This window comes from Neoarius graeffei, chromosome 11 (genome assembly GCF_027579695.1).
Source record: "Neoarius graeffei isolate fNeoGra1 chromosome 11, fNeoGra1.pri, whole genome shotgun sequence".
Lineage (NCBI taxonomy): Eukaryota > Metazoa > Chordata > Actinopteri > Siluriformes > Ariidae > Neoarius > Neoarius graeffei.
Genome location: NC_083579.1, coordinates 63692437 through 63711195, shown reverse-complemented (window position 1 = coordinate 63711195; position 18759 = coordinate 63692437). Strand labels below are relative to the sequence as shown.

Sequence of the window (18759 nt, the reverse complement as noted above, 5' to 3'; positions counted from 1 at the left end):
AACTGCATTTTGTTTAAAGGTCCCATGGCATGGTGGTTTGTTGATGCTTTAAACGGGCTCGTGGAGGCTTCCGGATGTTATATCCGCAGCCTTTCTCGAAATTAACCCTCGGCACATAAATATAGCCTCCTGGGAGAAAGCCCCATTTCAGCGCTTTTCCCAGTGCGTCGTTTTGCTAATGAGAAGCAGGAGGCGGGGAAGGGTAGAGGGTGGGGGCGGGTCATGGGGGGAGGGGCTTGACCAAGCTGCGCGCACACACATACTCGCTGCTATCAGCGCCTGTAGCCACGCTGCTAAGACAAAACCCCGTTCTCCCTCGGACTCCTTTCGTAAACTCAATGTGACACTGACACAGAGAACAGAGAGTGAGAGTGTTTGGAGTGGTAGTTTACGAACGTATAATACCCTAGGCTTGAACACGCACTCCATAACCAAAGAGGATAGAAGCAGCAACTACAACAACATAGCGCTTATCCAATAGAAGACATGCATTGCGGAGCAATAGTCAAACATAAGCTCATAAGTTACAGTCAATTTCCAGACTAAACTCAGTTTAGCAGAGCATGCTGCATGCTCTTTAGTTTTGTAGCGCAGATTACCTGGCTAACTGCAGGAAGCGGTTAGCTGCACAGCTAATGTAGCCATTGCTAGGCTAACGCACCGATTTTAAAACACGGCAAAACGACCAGTTATACACTTACTTGTTCGGTGTTTGTGGCTGATGTGGCAGGGATGCTTGGTACGGACCCAGGCTTCAGTGACAGTTGATGTGCAAAACCTGCCCTGTACTGTCCCAAGTTGTGGAAACATTCCTCAGGAAAATGCTTCCGACAAACATACACCGTCTTAGGTAGACTCGACGGCGTATTATTGAAGTAAATAAAATTAAGCCACTGCGTCTTCAGGGGCTCTCCCGTCGGCAGTAAAAACAGACTCTTTTCTGTGTTGTCACATCCATGTACAGCGCAATTTCCATGTTTCGCTCGCTTAGGTGATGCCATGTTGTTGTGTCCTCCCTCTATGGTCTCCTTACTACAACTGGGCGGGGCAATCCATACAGTGGGTGGGAATCCAGAGGGGGGGCATGGGGATCATCTCCCTTGCTGACGTAGTAAAGGGAAGAGCTTATCAACGCGCCGTTTTGACGCGCCATTCTCAAATGTTGGGCATAGTTTGGTTTACACATTATGAAATTTCTAGCCACTGGGGTGACTTAAGAAGGTCAGAGGAACTCATTTTAACGTTAAAAAACCTCAGAAAGTGAAAATTTCATGCCATGGGACCTTTAATTTATGCATTTTTTGGATTTTGTACTTTCACTGCTTATACTTTTAATTACTGTACGTATAAATATACGGTACACCTCTTTTGTTAAGAGACAAATGTGTTTTGATGCCTTGACAGAAATATATTTGGTGTGATGGTTCCCTAAGGCTAATGCTCAAGTGTGAAAAGCTCATGGCAACTGTCATGTTTCATGCAAAGCCATAAGTGATAAACGTAGACGACTTGAGCCTATCTGCGGGTGCTTACGCTTTTTCCAGGCTGGACTCTCTATTCATGTTCTGAGCCAGCAGGTTGGACGCCAGACTAAACAGCTCATCTGCCCACTCCTTTACAGAGAAGAAAAGACAATACAGTCAATACCCATAAAAACATATATCAAGCTCCTTGCTTAAACATTGCCCTGCATATATGTGCAGATATTTTGGTAAAAAAAAATAATAATAATAAAAAAAATAAAAGAGTGACCATTTTGTTACTAATAGGAAATGAAATTATTGAAATGATAAACTTTAGTAATTAGAATACCTTTGCCACTTCTTCTTGGAAAGCCATGAAGTTCAGATATGTAATGTTGACCATGTCTGGCCCTGTGACCACCGTCAGCATCTTATTTTCTATCCGCCCCACCAGGTTCCCAACATCAAGTAACTCTCGCAGCTTGGCTTCCTGGTATAAATAAAAATAAAAGCATGAGAGCTTTATCTCTTACCACATAAAATAAGAATTAACTGAACTGCACTCATAATAAATTGTCATTTGCTGTTTAAGATACAAGAGCTGGATATGTTTGCAGAAACACCACAAAATGTATCAGATGCTGATTATGGACAGACACACTGACGTGGTAACAGAGTGTAACCCCATTTTTTTCTGGACTTTTAAACATTATGTACCAATAATCAGTCACGGATACTGCATATATTGCAATGCTCAGTACACACAATGTTGTTATTAAGGGCACGCCACAATACCGTGATCTATGATAACCTTTTCCATTCATTTGGCACCATTTGCTTTCTTCAAGATAAAGGTACACAATTGGTTAGGCAATCTTCTAAGAGGACATATTGTGCCAAGATATGAAGGCGGTGTCCAAGCAGGTTAATCATGCTGTTTACTCAGCCACTTTCCTGGCAAACAAACAAACAAACAAAAAAATGTGCGGAACTCCACTCTCAAAAAAAAAAATAGAATATGAAGCCATCCATCCATCCATCCATCCAGCTACCCATCCATTCATCTATACATCCAGCTACAGTAGCTCTTGGCAGATAGGAAACTATGGCCTAATGGTTAGAGAAGCAGCTTTGGGACCAAAGGTCACCAGTTTGATTCCCTGGACCAGCAGGAATGGCTGAAGTGCTCTTGAGCAAGGCACCTAATCCCTAACTGCTGCTCTGGGTATATTGTACATTGCTCTGGATAAGAGTGTCTGCTAAAATGCTATTAATGTAATCATTAGCTATCCAAATAACCATTCAGGAATGCTATTTTGTTGAGTGTACTTTCTTGAATGCTCTGAATAAGGAATATATATCTATCCATCCATTATCCATAACTGCTTATTCTGTGCGGGATCATGGGCAAGCTGGAGCCTATTCCAGCTGCCTATGGGCAAGAGGCAAGGTACACCCTGGACAAGTCGCCAGGTCATCACAGGGCTGACACATAGAGACAAACAACCATTCACACCAACAGTCAATTTAGAGCCACCAATTAACCTAACCTGCATGTCTTTGGACTGTGGGGGAAACCGGAGCAAACCCACACAGACAATATTTGCGAGAACATGCAAACTCCACACAGAAAGGCCCTTGTCGGCCACTGGGCTTGAACCCAGAACCTTCTTGCTGTGAGGCAACAGTGCTCACCACTACACCAAGGAATGCATATGAAAGTAAAATAACTTAGATTTCCTAACTAATGTTTAATGTTTTGATTCATTCATTTCTTTGTTCTTAGATTGCCAAATGTACCCAGATAGCACACCTACGTCGGCCCAATGTTGGCCCACCATCGGCTGTGCTGACGGTCCATCAGAGATATGATCAGCAGGCCTTCATCAGGCCGACATCGGCAAGCCGATAAAGGGGGAAAAAAATGAGATCTCGTTACTCTCGTGTGTCCTGCCACCCGCGAGCCGCTAGTGATCCGATAACGGACCACCAGATGTGTTTACCGCTCACTGTCGCTAGCGGGTTGCTGGATTCTAAAAATATTCTGCAGGTTCTGAAAATAAAAAGTTACAATACTGCCCTGCTATTGTTATAATTGAATAATCTTTAGAATAAAAAAAATCAGAACAGTTAAAGTGAATATCTACATCCTTTTTTTTCCTTTACCAGCTTGCCGATGTCTGCCCGATGGAGGCCTGCTGGTCATACCTCTGATGTACTGTCAGTGCAGCCGACGGTGGACCGACATAGGTGTGCTATCTGGGTATATCACAGAAAGATATGTCCATAGCAAAATGTAGTTAATATGTACTGTATACACCTGTGTATTGAACATGCTGATCGAAAATCAAGGGCATTAATATTGACTTGTTCCCCCTTTGCTACTATAACAGCCTCCACTCTTCTGGGAAGGCTTTGCGCTGTATTTAATGCAAATGCGAATGTTAAATGCAGAGGATGAATTTCACTGTGCTTGAATGTGCATGTGACAAATAACGGCTTCTTCTTCTTCTTCTTCTCTCTTCTTATATTTTGGAACAAGGCTGTGGAGACTTGTAGCCATTCAGCCACATGAGCGCCAGAGGTTACTTGTGGAACTTGTGGTTAGACCCATTATTTCTGCACAAGGTCATATTACCCATTTCTGTAAACCAATCAATTGACATTGCAGTTTTCCTTTCAAGGGATACTTGCAGAGCATTATCTGTTGTGTCTAGTGCATCCCCTATAGTGCTACTTAGACAGAACGGGCATTTGATCCTCAGTTCATCTGTTATAGAAGAAGGACATGAGGGGCATTATCACCTAGGAGCAAGCTGGACACCTGGAACCTACTTTGACATAACACTCTATGAGAATCATCTCCTCTTTAAGGGTATTACTTATAGGTCTGCCAATCCAGGATCTTCTGTGTTGCTGCTCCCTGGGTTTCAGTATGCGCATTCTTCAAGCTCTACAATGATAATGTTGCCTTACATTGATGTAAGTGTGGCAGTCATCTTTATACACCTTTCCAGGTGTGTCTTAACTTGAGTCTATTCCTCATGACTTACGTTATGTATGCAGCATACAGTAGTGTGTAAAATTCTTAGGCATATGTAAAGAAATGCTGTAGACCAAAAATGGCTTAAAAATAATGAAATGAAATTAAATGTTTCAGCATTTAAAAAAGACTATAAACAGCAGTAAGCCATAAAAAATGGAACAAAGTTAATATTTGGTGTGAGATGACCCTTTGCTTTAAAAAAAAATAGGAGTCTCAGGTCCAATGAGTGCAGTTTTATAAGGAAACGAGCTGTAGGTTTTACTGAGCATCTTGCAGAACCAGCCACAGTTCTTCTGGACACTTTGAGTGTCACACTTGCTTCTTAATTTTGCACCCAAACCCAGTAGCCTTCACTATGTTTTCTTTTTTAATCTGAAAAATGCTCTCTTATGTAATATGCTACTCAGATACAACATTTTTTTTTCTGTAACATTTAATTTTGTGCTGGAAAACGAACGTTTGGAACTCTAACATGTTCTTGTACTGACTCGATAATGTAGAAGTCATAAAATAGAAATCAATAAAGTTTGTATTTAAAAAAAATAGGGTGCCTAAGACTTTTGCACAGTACTGTATGTTGTCTAGATGAATCCCTCCACACCGGACAGTTGGTACGTGTGAAATTGCATGCTAATATATGTAACTGTAGTTCTTTAAACCCTGGATAACTGCCAGGATTCTGTGTCAATCAGAACCAGTGACCAATGAAAACTTGACAAGAAGGAACCGGTGAAAGACGACTGTAAGACAGAGGTATTTAGTGCAAATATTGTGCCAAATATCACATTGTGACTTTGTTGGATGGTCTCACACACAAGATAAATGCATTGTTTCATACTTTGCATATTTTAATACATGGATTATGATTTGTTATTAAGGTTGGCCAACAAATCAATTAAATTCTTTTCAGTTCAAGGTTATTAGATCACATTTAAGATCAATTTTAAAATGTGTTTTGCTCCGGCCTGTTATTTGAATCTACTCTTTAACTTTGTCCCCCACCCATCTTTTCTCTCTGCAGTATAATGTCACGGGGGCGGCACGGTGGTGCAGTGGTTAGTGCTGTCGCCTCACAGCAAGAAGGTCCGGGTTTGAGCCCCGTGGCTGGCGAGGGCCTTTCTGTGTGGAGTTTGCATGTTCTCCCCGTGTCCGCGTGGGTTTCCTCCGGGTGCTCCGGTTTCCCCCACAGTCCAAAGACATGCAGGTTAGGCTAACTGGTGACTCTAAATTGACCGTAGGTGTGAATGTGAGTGTGAATGGTTGTCTGTGTCTATGTGTCAGCCCTGTGATGACCTGGCGACTTGTCCAGGGTGTACCCTGCCTTTCGCCCGTAGTCAGCTGGGATAGGCTCCAGCTTGCCTGCGACCCTGTAGAAGGATAAAGCGGCTAGAGATAATGAGAGAGAGTATAATGTCACACTGGCCAACAGGTGTGTTGGAGCCTGCTGCACTTGCATCAGCCATCAGTAAATAATTACAACGACATGCAATAACTTTCCAATTGAGAAGTTCTTTTTGTGTGCTGCCCGAGGCACAGCCAAATGAATGATTAAACAAATATAATACAGCTGAGGCTACAGCTATGGGGAAGTCATGGCCTAATGGTTAAGCAAAGCAGCTTTGGGACCAAAAGGTTGCTGGTTTGATTCCCTGGACCAGTAGGAATGGCTTGAGCAAGGCACCTAACCCCCAAATGCTCCCCAGGCTGCTTTTGGTATGTTGTACGTCGCTCTGAATAAGAGTGTCTGCAAAATGCCTGTAATGTAAACGCAGTGGCCCGTATGTAAACAAAAATAAGATATTAAGACAATATTGAAAATGCCTTACAAGTTTACTTTTACAACAAACTCTAACTTTAGGCAGGAAACGTCCTGAATTTTTCCATTTAGCACAAATCCATGAAAATGTACATTTGTATCAACCCTTACATAGTTACTTACTTCCATCATCATTGTAAAGAGACTTTAGTACTCTCCAAAATCACACAGTAAACATTTAGAAGGAGGTTAAATGATTCAATCCCATTTGCTACACAAGGCACCAGTGCACTTCGGTCACAACGGTGGAGTTTGCTCCTACTCAGCATGACTCATAGCTCTCTTCTGGCCCATGTTGGCATCTTTGATATATTTAGACTTGGCATACAGTCTAATTTTTCACTTTAATTCAATGCACTTTGCTGAAAAATGGCTTGAGAGATTTCATTTCTTGGATTTCCCTGTCCAGTTCTAGTTATTTATACATGTTTGTTATTTTTATACTGTATCTTTCAGCATTACTAGTGCCCACACATTCTGAAGGGCTTTCTCCAAACACCATGGAATGTTTTTAAAAAAATCTCATTTATTTTAATGCCTGCTTGAACTATGCTGTCAGGTTAATGATTCGTCCTCCACACACAATCACTCTTTATTAACTGTGTGATTCCCTGTGTCTTAACTGATGAGCTTGCTTCAATTAAAGGTATATATGCAAAGCAGGAGCGAAAAAAATATCCGACTATCCGAGAGCTCCATATCATGGGAAAACCATTACTAGGGTCTCCATGACATTTCATTAGGGGTGTTGAAGGGCAAGGGATTGGGGATTTCAATAAGCTCTTCTATGAAATGAAAGATATGCCAGCATGCTTCAACTTTTTTGACATTTTAAGATGATGGCTCAGGATTAACATATTTTGTGGTTGAAAAAGACTTCACAAGTTTTGACAAAAATTACCCAGGCTAGAAGGAAATAAACTGCATTTAGAATTCCACATATACATAAATACTGGAAACGCTACAAAAGCGAGCAACTGTGCAATGGATAATAATTGTGGGTCATTAAATAATTAATATTTAATAAAAAAAAGAACAAAGAGAGAAAGTCTGCTTGACAATTTATTCCACTTTCAGGATGTAGATGTAATGTTATTTTCAGTTGCGTTTCATGTACACCTGACTATTTAATATAAATAAACTTAGCCATCTTGTACTTTATGCTTTACACACATCAGAGCATATATATATATATATATAAATATTATAAGGTATAAACATTTTTTTTTTCATTTAGTGGTGTTACACTCCAATCCCCCTCCCACCAACCTGACCCACCACCCCCACACAAAACAGATGTATGGTGATGACGAGTCTCCTCAAACATTCTCTCTCGGTTCTCTCCAAGTGAGAACGGCCTAAAATGCATATTCATTATACTTGGCGCACTGAGGAGGAGGACGTCTTGGATGTGATGAGTCAGCTGTGAATGCGGGGAGGGCTGCAACCTGTCTGCAGTGAAATGCTGTTGTTTGTATTGTCACCTTGTCCTCGCTCAGCTCCTCGCTATGTTGGATGCCCTTTCTTCCCACCTCATTAGCTCCCTTTGCCTATGGCTTTGGTCACACATGGGGAGCTATTCCACAAGAGTTTCTATGGCAACAATCCATCAAGACTCTACTGCCACTGAGAACAGGATTTGGCCAAATGTTTAGCCCACAGTCTCGTAAAGTGAAACACCACTGTGTCTCTGAGTTGGCCAGAATTGCAAGCTTTGTACAAAAGGTCTAATGTAGCTGGGTTTTTTTTTAAACAATAACCAAAGTTGGACTGCATAATGGTCCTTATTTAATAACTGTTTACATTATGATATTGACCCTGATAGTACTGATGTGCATTTCAGAGGTGGACAGTAACAAAATATATTTGCTTGAGTACTGTACTTAAGTACACTTTTTGAGTATCTGTACTTTACTTGAGTATTATTCTTTTTGGCAACTTATGACTTTAACTTCACTACATTTGAAAGACAAATATCGTACTTTTTAATCCACTACTTTTCTATCAAGGCCCTCGTTACTCGTTACAATGAAGCAGCTTTGAAAGTGGATTTTTTTTCCTTTTCTTTTCTAAAACATGATTGGGTTTTTTTGCAGGTGACACTGAGACAGCCTATCAGTAATCACTAGGGTCACGCCACATCCATAGACTGTATAAAATCCAGTTCAATGATTTCTCTGCAGCATTATTTGAACACGATGGCAGAATGGAAGGAAGCAGTTCTTCTGGGGAATGCACACACTAGTCAGTAAATTCAGTCGGTCGCTTCAGAGGCAGTAGGTTTTGTAAGTGTTGTGGCAATAATACAACAATGCGTTGACAGAAAATTTACTTTTAATACTTAAAGGAACAGTCCACCGTACTTCCATAATGAAATATGCTCTTATCTGAATTGAGACGAGCTGCTCCGTACCTATCCGAGCTTTGCGCGACCTCCCAGTCAGTCAGACGCAGTCAGACGCGCTGTCACTCCTGTTAGCAATGTAGCTAGGCTCAGCATGGCCAATGGTATTTTTGGGGGCTGTAGTTAGATGCGACCAAACTCTTCCGCGTTTTTCCTGTTTACATAGGTTTATATGACCAGCGATATGAAACAAGTTCAGTTACACAAATTGAAACGTAGCGATTTTCTATGCTATGGAAAGTCCGCACTATAATGACAGGCGTACTAACACCTTCTGCGCACTTCGGCAGCGCATTGATACGGAGCTCAGATATCAATGCGCTGCCGAAGCGCGCAGAAGGTGTTAGTACGCCTGTCATTATAGTGCGGACTTTCCATAGCATAGAAAATCGCTACGTTTCAATTTGTGTAACTGAACTTGTTTCATATCACTGGTCATATAAACCTATGTAAACAGGAAAAACGCGGAAGAGTTTGGTCGCATCTAACTACAGCCCCAAAAAATACCATTGGCCATGCTAAGCCTAGCTACATTGCTAACAGGAGTGACAGCGCGTCTGACTGCGTCTGACTGACTGGGAGGTCGCGCAAAGCTCGGATAGGTACGGAGCAGCTCGTCTCAATTCAGATAAGAGCATATTTCATTATGGAAGTACGGTGGACTGTTCCTTTAAGTATTTTTAAAAGCAAGTACTTCAGTACATTAACTTAAGTAAAAATTTGACTGGACAACTTTCACTTGTAATGGAGTAACATTTGACCAGTGGGATCTGTACTTTGACATAAGTAATGAAGTTGGGTACTTTGTCCACCTCCAGTACATTTACATTTAAAGTGAGTTACTCGGCATTTTATCCAGGGTGAATTAGATGCAATAATACTGAGAGAATCTGTAAAGATGTCCAATATAACCTGAAGGACTCGAGGTTTGTTGATTTGTACAACTTGTAAAGTGTTTTAGTCAGTAACTAAGTTAGTGTCTTAAGAATAAGAAATACCAGTGAAGAAAATACAAAGAGGTATCCAAGATATTGTCTGACGGCCTTTAGACAGTTCAGGAAGGAATAGATGTACTGGGCCTTGTGGAATGGAGTGGTATGTTTATTTTAGCCTCAAATACCAAGACACTAAAGGAGCTGACACATCCAGATCCACTGCCAATCCAGGAGTTCCTGATCCTCATCCTGATCCAAATCCAGCCCAACCATGACAATGCTCACACTCACCTGATTTATAACACATCTGCTTCCTGTTTTCTCACAATCACTGTCTATATGAACTGTTCATTTACACAATCTTTGCAAGGCTTTGGTGCAATTGCTTCCCTGGTTTTGACCCTTTTTGCTCTTCAGTGTTTTGACTGTATGTGTTTTTTACATCAATGGCATTTAGCAGACGCTCTTATCCAGAGTGATGTACAACATATCTAGAGCGGCCTGGGGAGCAGTTGGGGGTTAGGTGCCTTGCTCAAGGGCACTTCAGCCATTCCTGCTGGTCCAGGGAATCAAACAGGTGACCTTTTGGTCCCAAAGCTGCTTCTCTAAATATTAGGCCATGATTTACCCATCCATCCATAATCTGTAGCCACTTTTCCTGTGAAGGGTCGCAGGCAAGCTGGAGCCTATCCCAGCTGACTATGGGCGAGAGGCAGGGTACACCCTGGACAAGTCACCAGGTCATCGCAGGGCTGACACTATTTAGAGCCACCAATTAACCTAACCTGCATGTCTTTGGACTGTGGGGGAAACCGGAGCACCTGGAGGAAACCCACGCAGACATGGGGAGAACATGCAAACTCCACACAGAAAGGCCCCCGTCGATCGCTGGGCTCAAACCCAGGACCTTCTATCATACAACAGCTACCAAGCAGGGAGGCTAAAGGCTAACATGCGCATACTCTGAGAACATGTAAAGCCAGCCAACCAAATCATTCTGAATTGCTGCTCATGCTGCATCACAGAGCAGCATAATACGTTTGGAGGAAAGCACTATCCACCCTCTTCCACATACAGTGGTGCTTGAAAGTTTGTGAACCCTTTAGAATTTTCTATATTTCTGCATAAATATGACCTAAAACATCATCAGATTTTCACACAAGTCCTAAAAGTAGATAAAGAGAACCCAATTAAACAAATGAGACAAAAATATTATACTTGGTCATTTATTTATTGAGGAAAATGACCCAATATTACATATCTGTGAGTTGCAAAAGTATGTGAACCTTTGCTTTCAGTATCTGATGTGACCCCCTTGTGCAGCAATAACTGCAACTAAATGCTTCCAGTAACTATTGATCAGTCCTGCACACCGACTTGGAGGAATTTTAGTCCATTTCTCCATACAGAACAGCTTCAACTCTGGGATGTTGGTGGGTTTCCTCACATGAGCTGCTCGCTTCAGGTCCTTCTGCAACATTTCCATTGGCTTAAGGTCAGGACTTTGACTTGGCCATTCCAAAACATTAACTTTATTCTTCTTTGACCATTCTTTGGTAGAACAACTTGTGTGCTTAGGGTCATTGTCTTGCTGCATGACCCACCTTCTCTTGAGATTCAGTTCATGGACAGATGTCCTGACATTTTCCTTTAGAATTCACTGGTATAATTCAGAATTCATTGTTCCATCAATGATGGCAAGCCGTCCTGGCCCAGATGCAGCAAAACAGGCCCAAACCATGATACTACCACCACCATGTTTCACAGATGGGATAAGGTTCTTATGCTGGAATGCAGTGTTTTCCTTTCTCCAAACATAACGCTTCTCGTTTAAACCAAAAAGTTCTATTTTGGTCTCGTCCGTCCACAAAATATTTTTCCAATAGCCTTCTGGCTTGTCCACGTGATCTTTAGCAAACTGCAGACGAGCAGCAATGTTCTTTTTGGAGAGCATTGGCTTTCTCCTTGCAACACTGCCATGCACACCATTGTTGTTCAGTGTTCTCCTGATGGTGGAATCATGAACATTAACATTAGCCAATGTGAGAGAGGCCTTCAGTTGCTTAGAAGTTACACTGGGGTCCTTTGTGACCTCGACAACTATTACATGCCTTGTTCTTGGAGTGATCCTTGTTGGTCGACCACTTCTGGGGAGGGTAACAATGGTCTTGAATTTCCTCCATTTGTACACAATCTGTCTGACTGTGGATTGGTGGAGTCCAAACTCTTTAGAGATGGTTTTGTAACCTTTTCCAGCCTGATGAGCATCAACAATGCTTTTTCTGAGGTCCTCAGAAATCTCCTTTGTTCGTGCCATGATACACTTCCACAAACATGTGTTGTGAAGATCAGACTTTGATAGATACCTGGTCTTTAAATAAAACAGGGTGCCCACTCACATGTGATTGTCATCCCATTGATTGAAAACACCTGACTCTAATTTCACCTTCAAATTAACTGCTAATCCTAGAGGTTCACATACTTTTGCCACTGACAGATATGTAACATTGGATCATTTTCCTCAACAAATAAATGACCAAGTCTAATATTTTTGCCTTATTTGTTTAACTGGGGTCTCTTGATCTACTTTTAGGACTTGTGTGAAAATCTGATGATGTTTTAAGTCATATTTATGCAGAAATATAGAAAACTCTAAAGGGTTCACAAACTTTCAAGCACCACTGTACATGTAGCTAACATACATACATGAGCTAACAGACACGCATGATTGGCAAGTGTCACTGATTGATAAGAGAGATTATACAGTGGTGCCTGAAAGTTTGTGAACCCTTTAGAATTTTCTATATTCCTGCATAAATATGACCCAAAACATCATCAAATTTTTACACAAGTCCTAAAAGTGGATAAAGAGAACCCAGTTAAACAAATGAGGCAAAAATATTATACTTGGTCATTTATTTATTGAGGAAAATGATCCAATATTACATATCTGTGAGTGGCAAAAGTATGTGAACCTTTGCGTTCAGTATCTGGTGTGACCCCCTTGTGCAGCAATAACTGCAGCTAAACATTTCCAGTAACTGTTGATCAGTCCTGCACACTGGCTTGGAGGAATTTTAGCCCATTCCTCCATACAGAACAGCTTCAACTCTGGGATGTTGGTGGGTTTCCTCACGTGAACTGCTCGCTTCAGGTTCTTCCACAACATTTCCATTGGATTAAGGTCAGGACTTTGACTTAGCCATTCCAAAACATTAACTTTATTCTTCTTTAACCGTTCTTTGGTAGAATGACTTGTGTGCTTAGGGTCATTGTCTTGCTGCATGACCCAGGTTCTCTTGAGATTCAGTTCATGGACAGATGTCCTGATATTTTCCTTTAGAATTCACTGGTATAATTCAGAATTCATTGTTCCATCAATGATGGCAAGCCGCCCTGGCCTAGATGCAGCAAAACAGGCCCAAACCATGATACTATCACCACCATGTTTCACAGATGGGATAAGGTTATTATGCTGGAATGCAGTGTTTTCCTTTCTCCAAACATAACGCTTCTCATTTAAACCAAAAATTTCTATTTTGGTCTCATCCGGCCACAAAACATTTTTCCAATAGCCTTCTGGCTTGTCCACAGTTTGTCTGCAAGTTGCAGATGAGCAGCAATGTTCTTTTTGGAGAGCAGTGGCTTTCTCCTTGCAACCCTGCCATGCACACCACTGTTGTTCAGTGTTCTCCTGATGGTGGACTCATGAACATTAACATTAGCCAATGTGAGAGACACATTCAGTTGCTTAGAAGTTACCCTGGGGTCCTTTGTGACCTTGCCGACTATTACACGCCTTGCTCTTGGAGTGATCTTTGTTGGTCGACCCCTCCTGGGGAGGGGAACAATGGTCTTGAATTTCCTCCATTTGTACACAGTCTGTCTGACTGTGGATTGGTGGGGTCCAAACTCTTTAGATACAGTCTTGTAACCTTTTCCAGCCTAATGAGCATCAACAACGCTTTTTCTGAGGTCCTCAGAAATCTCCTTTGTTCGTGCCATGATACACTTCCACAAACATGTGTTGTGAAGATCAGACTTTGATAGATCCCTGTTCTTTAAATAAAACAGGGTGCCCACTCACACCTGATTGTCATCCCATTGTTTGAAAACACCTGACTCTAATTTCACCTTCAAATTAACTGCTAATCTTAGAGGTTCACATACTTTTGCCACTCACAGATATGTAATATTGGATCATTTTCCTCAATAAATAAATGACCAAGTATAATATTTTTGTCTCATTTGTTTAACTGGGTTCTCTTTATCTACTTTTAGGACTTGTGTGAAAATCTGATAATGTTTTAGGTCATATTTATGCAGAAATATAGAAAATTCTAAAGGGTTCACAAACTTTCAAGCACCACTGTACTATTCTTCCCACCTCGAGAGCAGTTTTGCTCTCTTGAACTCCCAGCCATGGATGGCCAGATGATAGGGCAAATTAATTTTCTGTTGCACTACTATGGAGCCAGATTTTGAATAGTAAAACATAATGTTACATGGAAACAACTGTTTTACTGGGAAATACACCAGTCGTATTTTTCACAGGTGCTCCATCCGGGACATGAAGATTCAAAACCGTGACATAAATCTGTATATGTCACTCATAAGGAGATCGATGAATTGTTTTGATAAATTTGGGTATTTTTTGTTTGTGAATGTGTCTATATAATAAAAAGAAAATCACATGTTGGCTTGAAGTCAAGTCAACTTTATTGTCAAATATGCTATACATGCTCGACATACAGCACAGATGAAATTTCAGTCCCTCTGACCCACGGTGCAAACAGGCAATGCAATAAATAAAAATAAAAATAGAATAATTGAAAAAACAAACAATATAAACAGTATAACCACTCTAGATAAGAACTAGACAAACTAAACACTCAAACAAACAATATAAACAGTGTAAACACTAGATAAGAACTAGACAAAGACTAAACACTCAAACAGACAATATAAACAGTATAAACACTAGATAAGAACTAGACAGACTAAACACTCAAACAACAGTATAAACACTCTAGACGTAGACTAAACACTCATATACATATATATATACAGTATATATACACACACACACACACACGCACACACACACACACGTAAATTGGTGCAAATAAACAAACAGTCAAGGGCACTTGAGGTATAGCAAGTAAACATGAAATAAGCAGTATAAACAAACTAGCAGCTGTTAAGGTGAGGTAGTGCGGAATAGTGCAAATGAGCGAGGTAAAGTGAGATGTGCGGTCCCTGAGTTCAGTGTGTTAATGAACGATGAGATGTGTGTGTGTGTGTGTGTGTGTGTGTGTTTGGAGGGGGGGAAACTGTGAGGATGACATGTCAGGTGCTGCAGGGGGATGTGCGAGCAGAATCTGTGGCAGGGGGCAGAGGGGGGAGGAGGGGCAGAACAGGGAGGGAATCGAGCCTCCTGACCGTCTGGTGAAAGAAACTGTTCTTGAGCCTGCTGGCTTTGGCCCGGAGACTCCGCAGTCTCCTCCCCGACGGCAGCAGACTGAAGAGGCTGTGAGATGGGTGGGTGGGGTCACCTGCAATCCTGATGGCTTTGCGGGTGAGGAGGGAGTTATAAATATCCATTAGAGAAGGGAGAGAGACACCAATGATCCTCTCAGCTGCTCTCACGATGCGCTGCAGAGACTTGCAGCAGGACACGGTGCAGGCGCCGTACCACACGGTGATGCAGCTGGTCAGGATGTTCTCGATGGTGCCTCTGTAGAAAGTGTGCACGATGGGGGCCGGGGCTCTTGCTCTCCTCAGTTTGCGGAGGAAGTACAGACGCTGTTGGGCTTTTTTGGCCAGTGATGCGGTGTTGTTGCTCCAGGACAGGTCTTCAGAGATGTGCACACCCAGAAACTTGGTGCTGCTCACCCTCTCCACTGCAGCACCGTCGATAGTTAGTGGAGCATGCTGGGTGTGCGCTCTCCTGAAGTCCACAACAATCTCCTTCGTCTTCTCCACGTTCAGACGGAGATTGCTGTCCTTGCACCACATGGCCAAGTGGCTCACCTCACTCCTGTAGATTGTCTCATCACCATTGTTGATGAGACCCACCACAGTCGTGTCATCCGCAAACTTAATGAAGAGATTGGAGTTGGATGTTGGTGTGCAGTTGTGGGTCAGCAGAGTGAAGAGGAGGGGGCTTAGCACACATCCTTGGGGGGCCCCCGTGTTCAATGTGATGGTGCTGGAGGAGTTGCTGCCGACCCGTACAGTCTGTGGTCTCCCCGTCAGGAAGTCCAGCAGCCAGTTGCACAGGGAGGTGTTGAGTCCCAGCTGGTCCAGTTTATGAATGAGCTGCTGAGGAATGATTGTGTTGAATGCTGAGCTAAAGTCTATGAACAGCATTCTGACATACAAGTCTTTTGTCTCCAGGTGGGTGAGGGCTGAGTGGAGGGCAGTGGAGATGGCGTCATCAGTCGAACGGTTGGACTGATATGCAAACTGGAAAGGGTCCAGGGCGGGGGGGAGTGCAGACTTGATATGCCGCATGACTAGCCGCTCAAAGCACTTCATGAGGATGGGAGTGAGTGCGACAGGGTGTTAGTCATTGAAGCAGGAGGGAGACGGCTTCTTCGGGACCAGGATGATGGTGGTGGTTTTGAGTCACATGGGGACAACAGCCTGGCTCAACGAGATGTTGAAGATGTCTGTAAAGACATCTGTGAGCTCCTCGGCACAGTCTCTCAGGACACGACCAGGAATGTTATCAGGACCCGGGGCTTTTCGTGCATTTGTCGTCCTGAGAGCTCTCCTCACGCTGTCTGGGGACAGCGTCAACACCTGGTCGCCGGGAGGTGGTTGGGTTTATCTTGTCGTGTTGAAAAACTCACATTTTTTCATACAAAATACATCTCAGATCTGAGTGACATATTTCCTGATATTTCACTACGAAGATGTCACTTCCAGTGTTTTCCTGCTGACTAGACACTCATTGTCAAAATGGTGAACTGGTTCAAAATTAAAATTCTATTGATTAAGTTGCATTTTTTGTGGATGTGTCCATATAATATAAAGAACATGACATGGTAGCACGAAGATATGAAGTTTATTTTATCGTCTTGAAAATATTATTTTCACTCACTCATTCACTTCACTCACTCACTCATGATATATATATATTCAGCATTCAAAGATAAACTTTATATCTCTGTGCACCCATGTAATATCCTCTATATACAATGGTGCTTGAAAGTTTGTGAACCCTTTAGAATTTTCTATATTTCTGCATAAATATGACCTAAAACAACATCAGATTTTCACACAAGTCCTAAAAGTCGATAAAGAGAACCCAGTTAAACAAATGAGACAAAAATATTATACTTGGTCATTTATTTATTGAGGAAAATGATCCAGTATTACATATCTGCGAGTGGCAAAAGTATGTGAACCTTTGCTTTCAGTATCTGGTGTAACCCCCTTGTGCAGCAATAACTGCAACTAAACATTTCCAGTAACTGTTGATCAGTCCTGCACACTGGCTTGGAGGAATTTTAGCCCATTCCTCCATACAGAACAGCTTCAACTCTGAGATGTTGGTGGGTTTCCTCACATGAACTGCTCGCTTCAGGTCCTTCCACAACATTTTGATTGGATTAAGATCAGGACTTTGACTTGGCCATTCCAAAACATTAACTTTATTTTTCTTTAACCATTCTTTGGTAGAACGACTTGTGTGCTTAGGGTCATTGTCTTGCTGCATGACCCACCTTCTCTTGAGATTCAGTTCATGGACAGATGTCCTGACATTTTCCTTTAGAATTCGCTGGTATAATTCAGAATTCATTGTTCCATCAATGATGGCAAGCCGTCCTGGCCCAGATGCAGCAAAGCAGGCCCAAACCATGATACTACCACCACCATGTTTCACAGATGGGATAAGGTTCTTATGCTGGAATGCAGTGTTTTCCTTTCTCCAAACATAACGCTTCTCATTTAAACCAAAAAGTTCTGGTCTCATCCGTCCACAAAACATTTTTCCAATAGCTTTCTGGCTTGTCCACGTGATCTTTAGCAAACTGCAGATGAGCAGCAATGTTCTTTTTGGAGAGCAGTGGCTTTCTCCTTGCAACCCTGCCATGCACACCATTGTTGTTCAGTGTTCTCTTGATGGTGGACTCATGAACATTAACATTAGCCAATGTGAGAGAGGTCCTCAGTTGCTTAGATGTTACCCTGGGGTCCTTTATGACCTCGCCGACTATTACACGCCTCACTCTTGGAGTGATCTTTGTCGGTCGACCACTTCTGGGGAGGGTAACAATGCTCTTGAATTTCCTCCATTTGTACACAATCTGTCTGACTGTGGATTGGTGGAGTCCAAACTCTTTAGAGATGGTTTTGTAACCTTTTCCAGCCTGATGAGCATCAACATCGCTTTTTCTGAGGTCCTCAGAAATCTCCTTTGTTCGTGCCATGATACACTTCCACAAACATGTGTTGTGAAGATCAGACTTTGATAGATACCTGTTCTTTAAATAAAACAGGGTGCCCACTCACATGTGATTGTCATCCCATTGATTGAAAACACCTGACTCTAATTTCACCTTCAAAATTAACTGCTAATCCTAGAGGTTCACATACTTTTGCCACTGACAGATATGTAACATTGGATCATTTTCCTCAACAAATAAATGACCAAGTCTAATATTTTTGTCTCATTTGTTTAACTGGGGTCTCTTGATCTACTTTTAGGACTTGTGTGAAAATCTGATGATGTTTTAAGTCATATTTATGCAGAAATATAGAAAATTCTAAAGGGTTCACAAACTTTCAAGCACCACTGTATGCTCATTCTTATATCTACCTGCCTCCAATTTGTGACAGCAGCAAGAGCTCACTTTACAAGCATGGTCAGATCTCAAAGAGAGCCATGCCAAGAGTCCTAAAGCAAGACCTGAGTTGATGTGGGTGTGCAGTTCTGAATGAAGGTAAGTAGATGGTGTGTGCAAAGCCGTTTGAGGCCTCGAATTCCAGTACAAGAGTTTTGAATTTAAGGAAGTAAATGTTGTGATCTCAGACAGTGTGTCACATAAAATAGTAAATACATATGTCTAGAAATAACTAGAGCT

At 42.0% G+C, this 18759-nt stretch overlaps 1 protein-coding gene across 1 annotated transcript in view; it reads right to left on the bottom strand.

Moving 5' to 3' along the window:
* The window catches only part of LOC132893946 (1-phosphatidylinositol 4,5-bisphosphate phosphodiesterase beta-1), a 109253-nt gene that overhangs the window by 61308 nt on the left and 29186 nt on the right, over nucleotides 1–18759 (bottom strand). Inside the window, exons 4-5 of the mRNA XM_060933125.1 lie at nucleotides 1813–1953; nucleotides 1534–1613 (exon numbers count right to left, since the gene is read on the bottom strand). Of these exons, the coding sequence (XP_060789108.1) occupies nucleotides 1534–1613; nucleotides 1813–1953 (221 nt within the window). The remainder of the gene's footprint in view (nucleotides 1–1533; nucleotides 1614–1812; nucleotides 1954–18759) is intronic.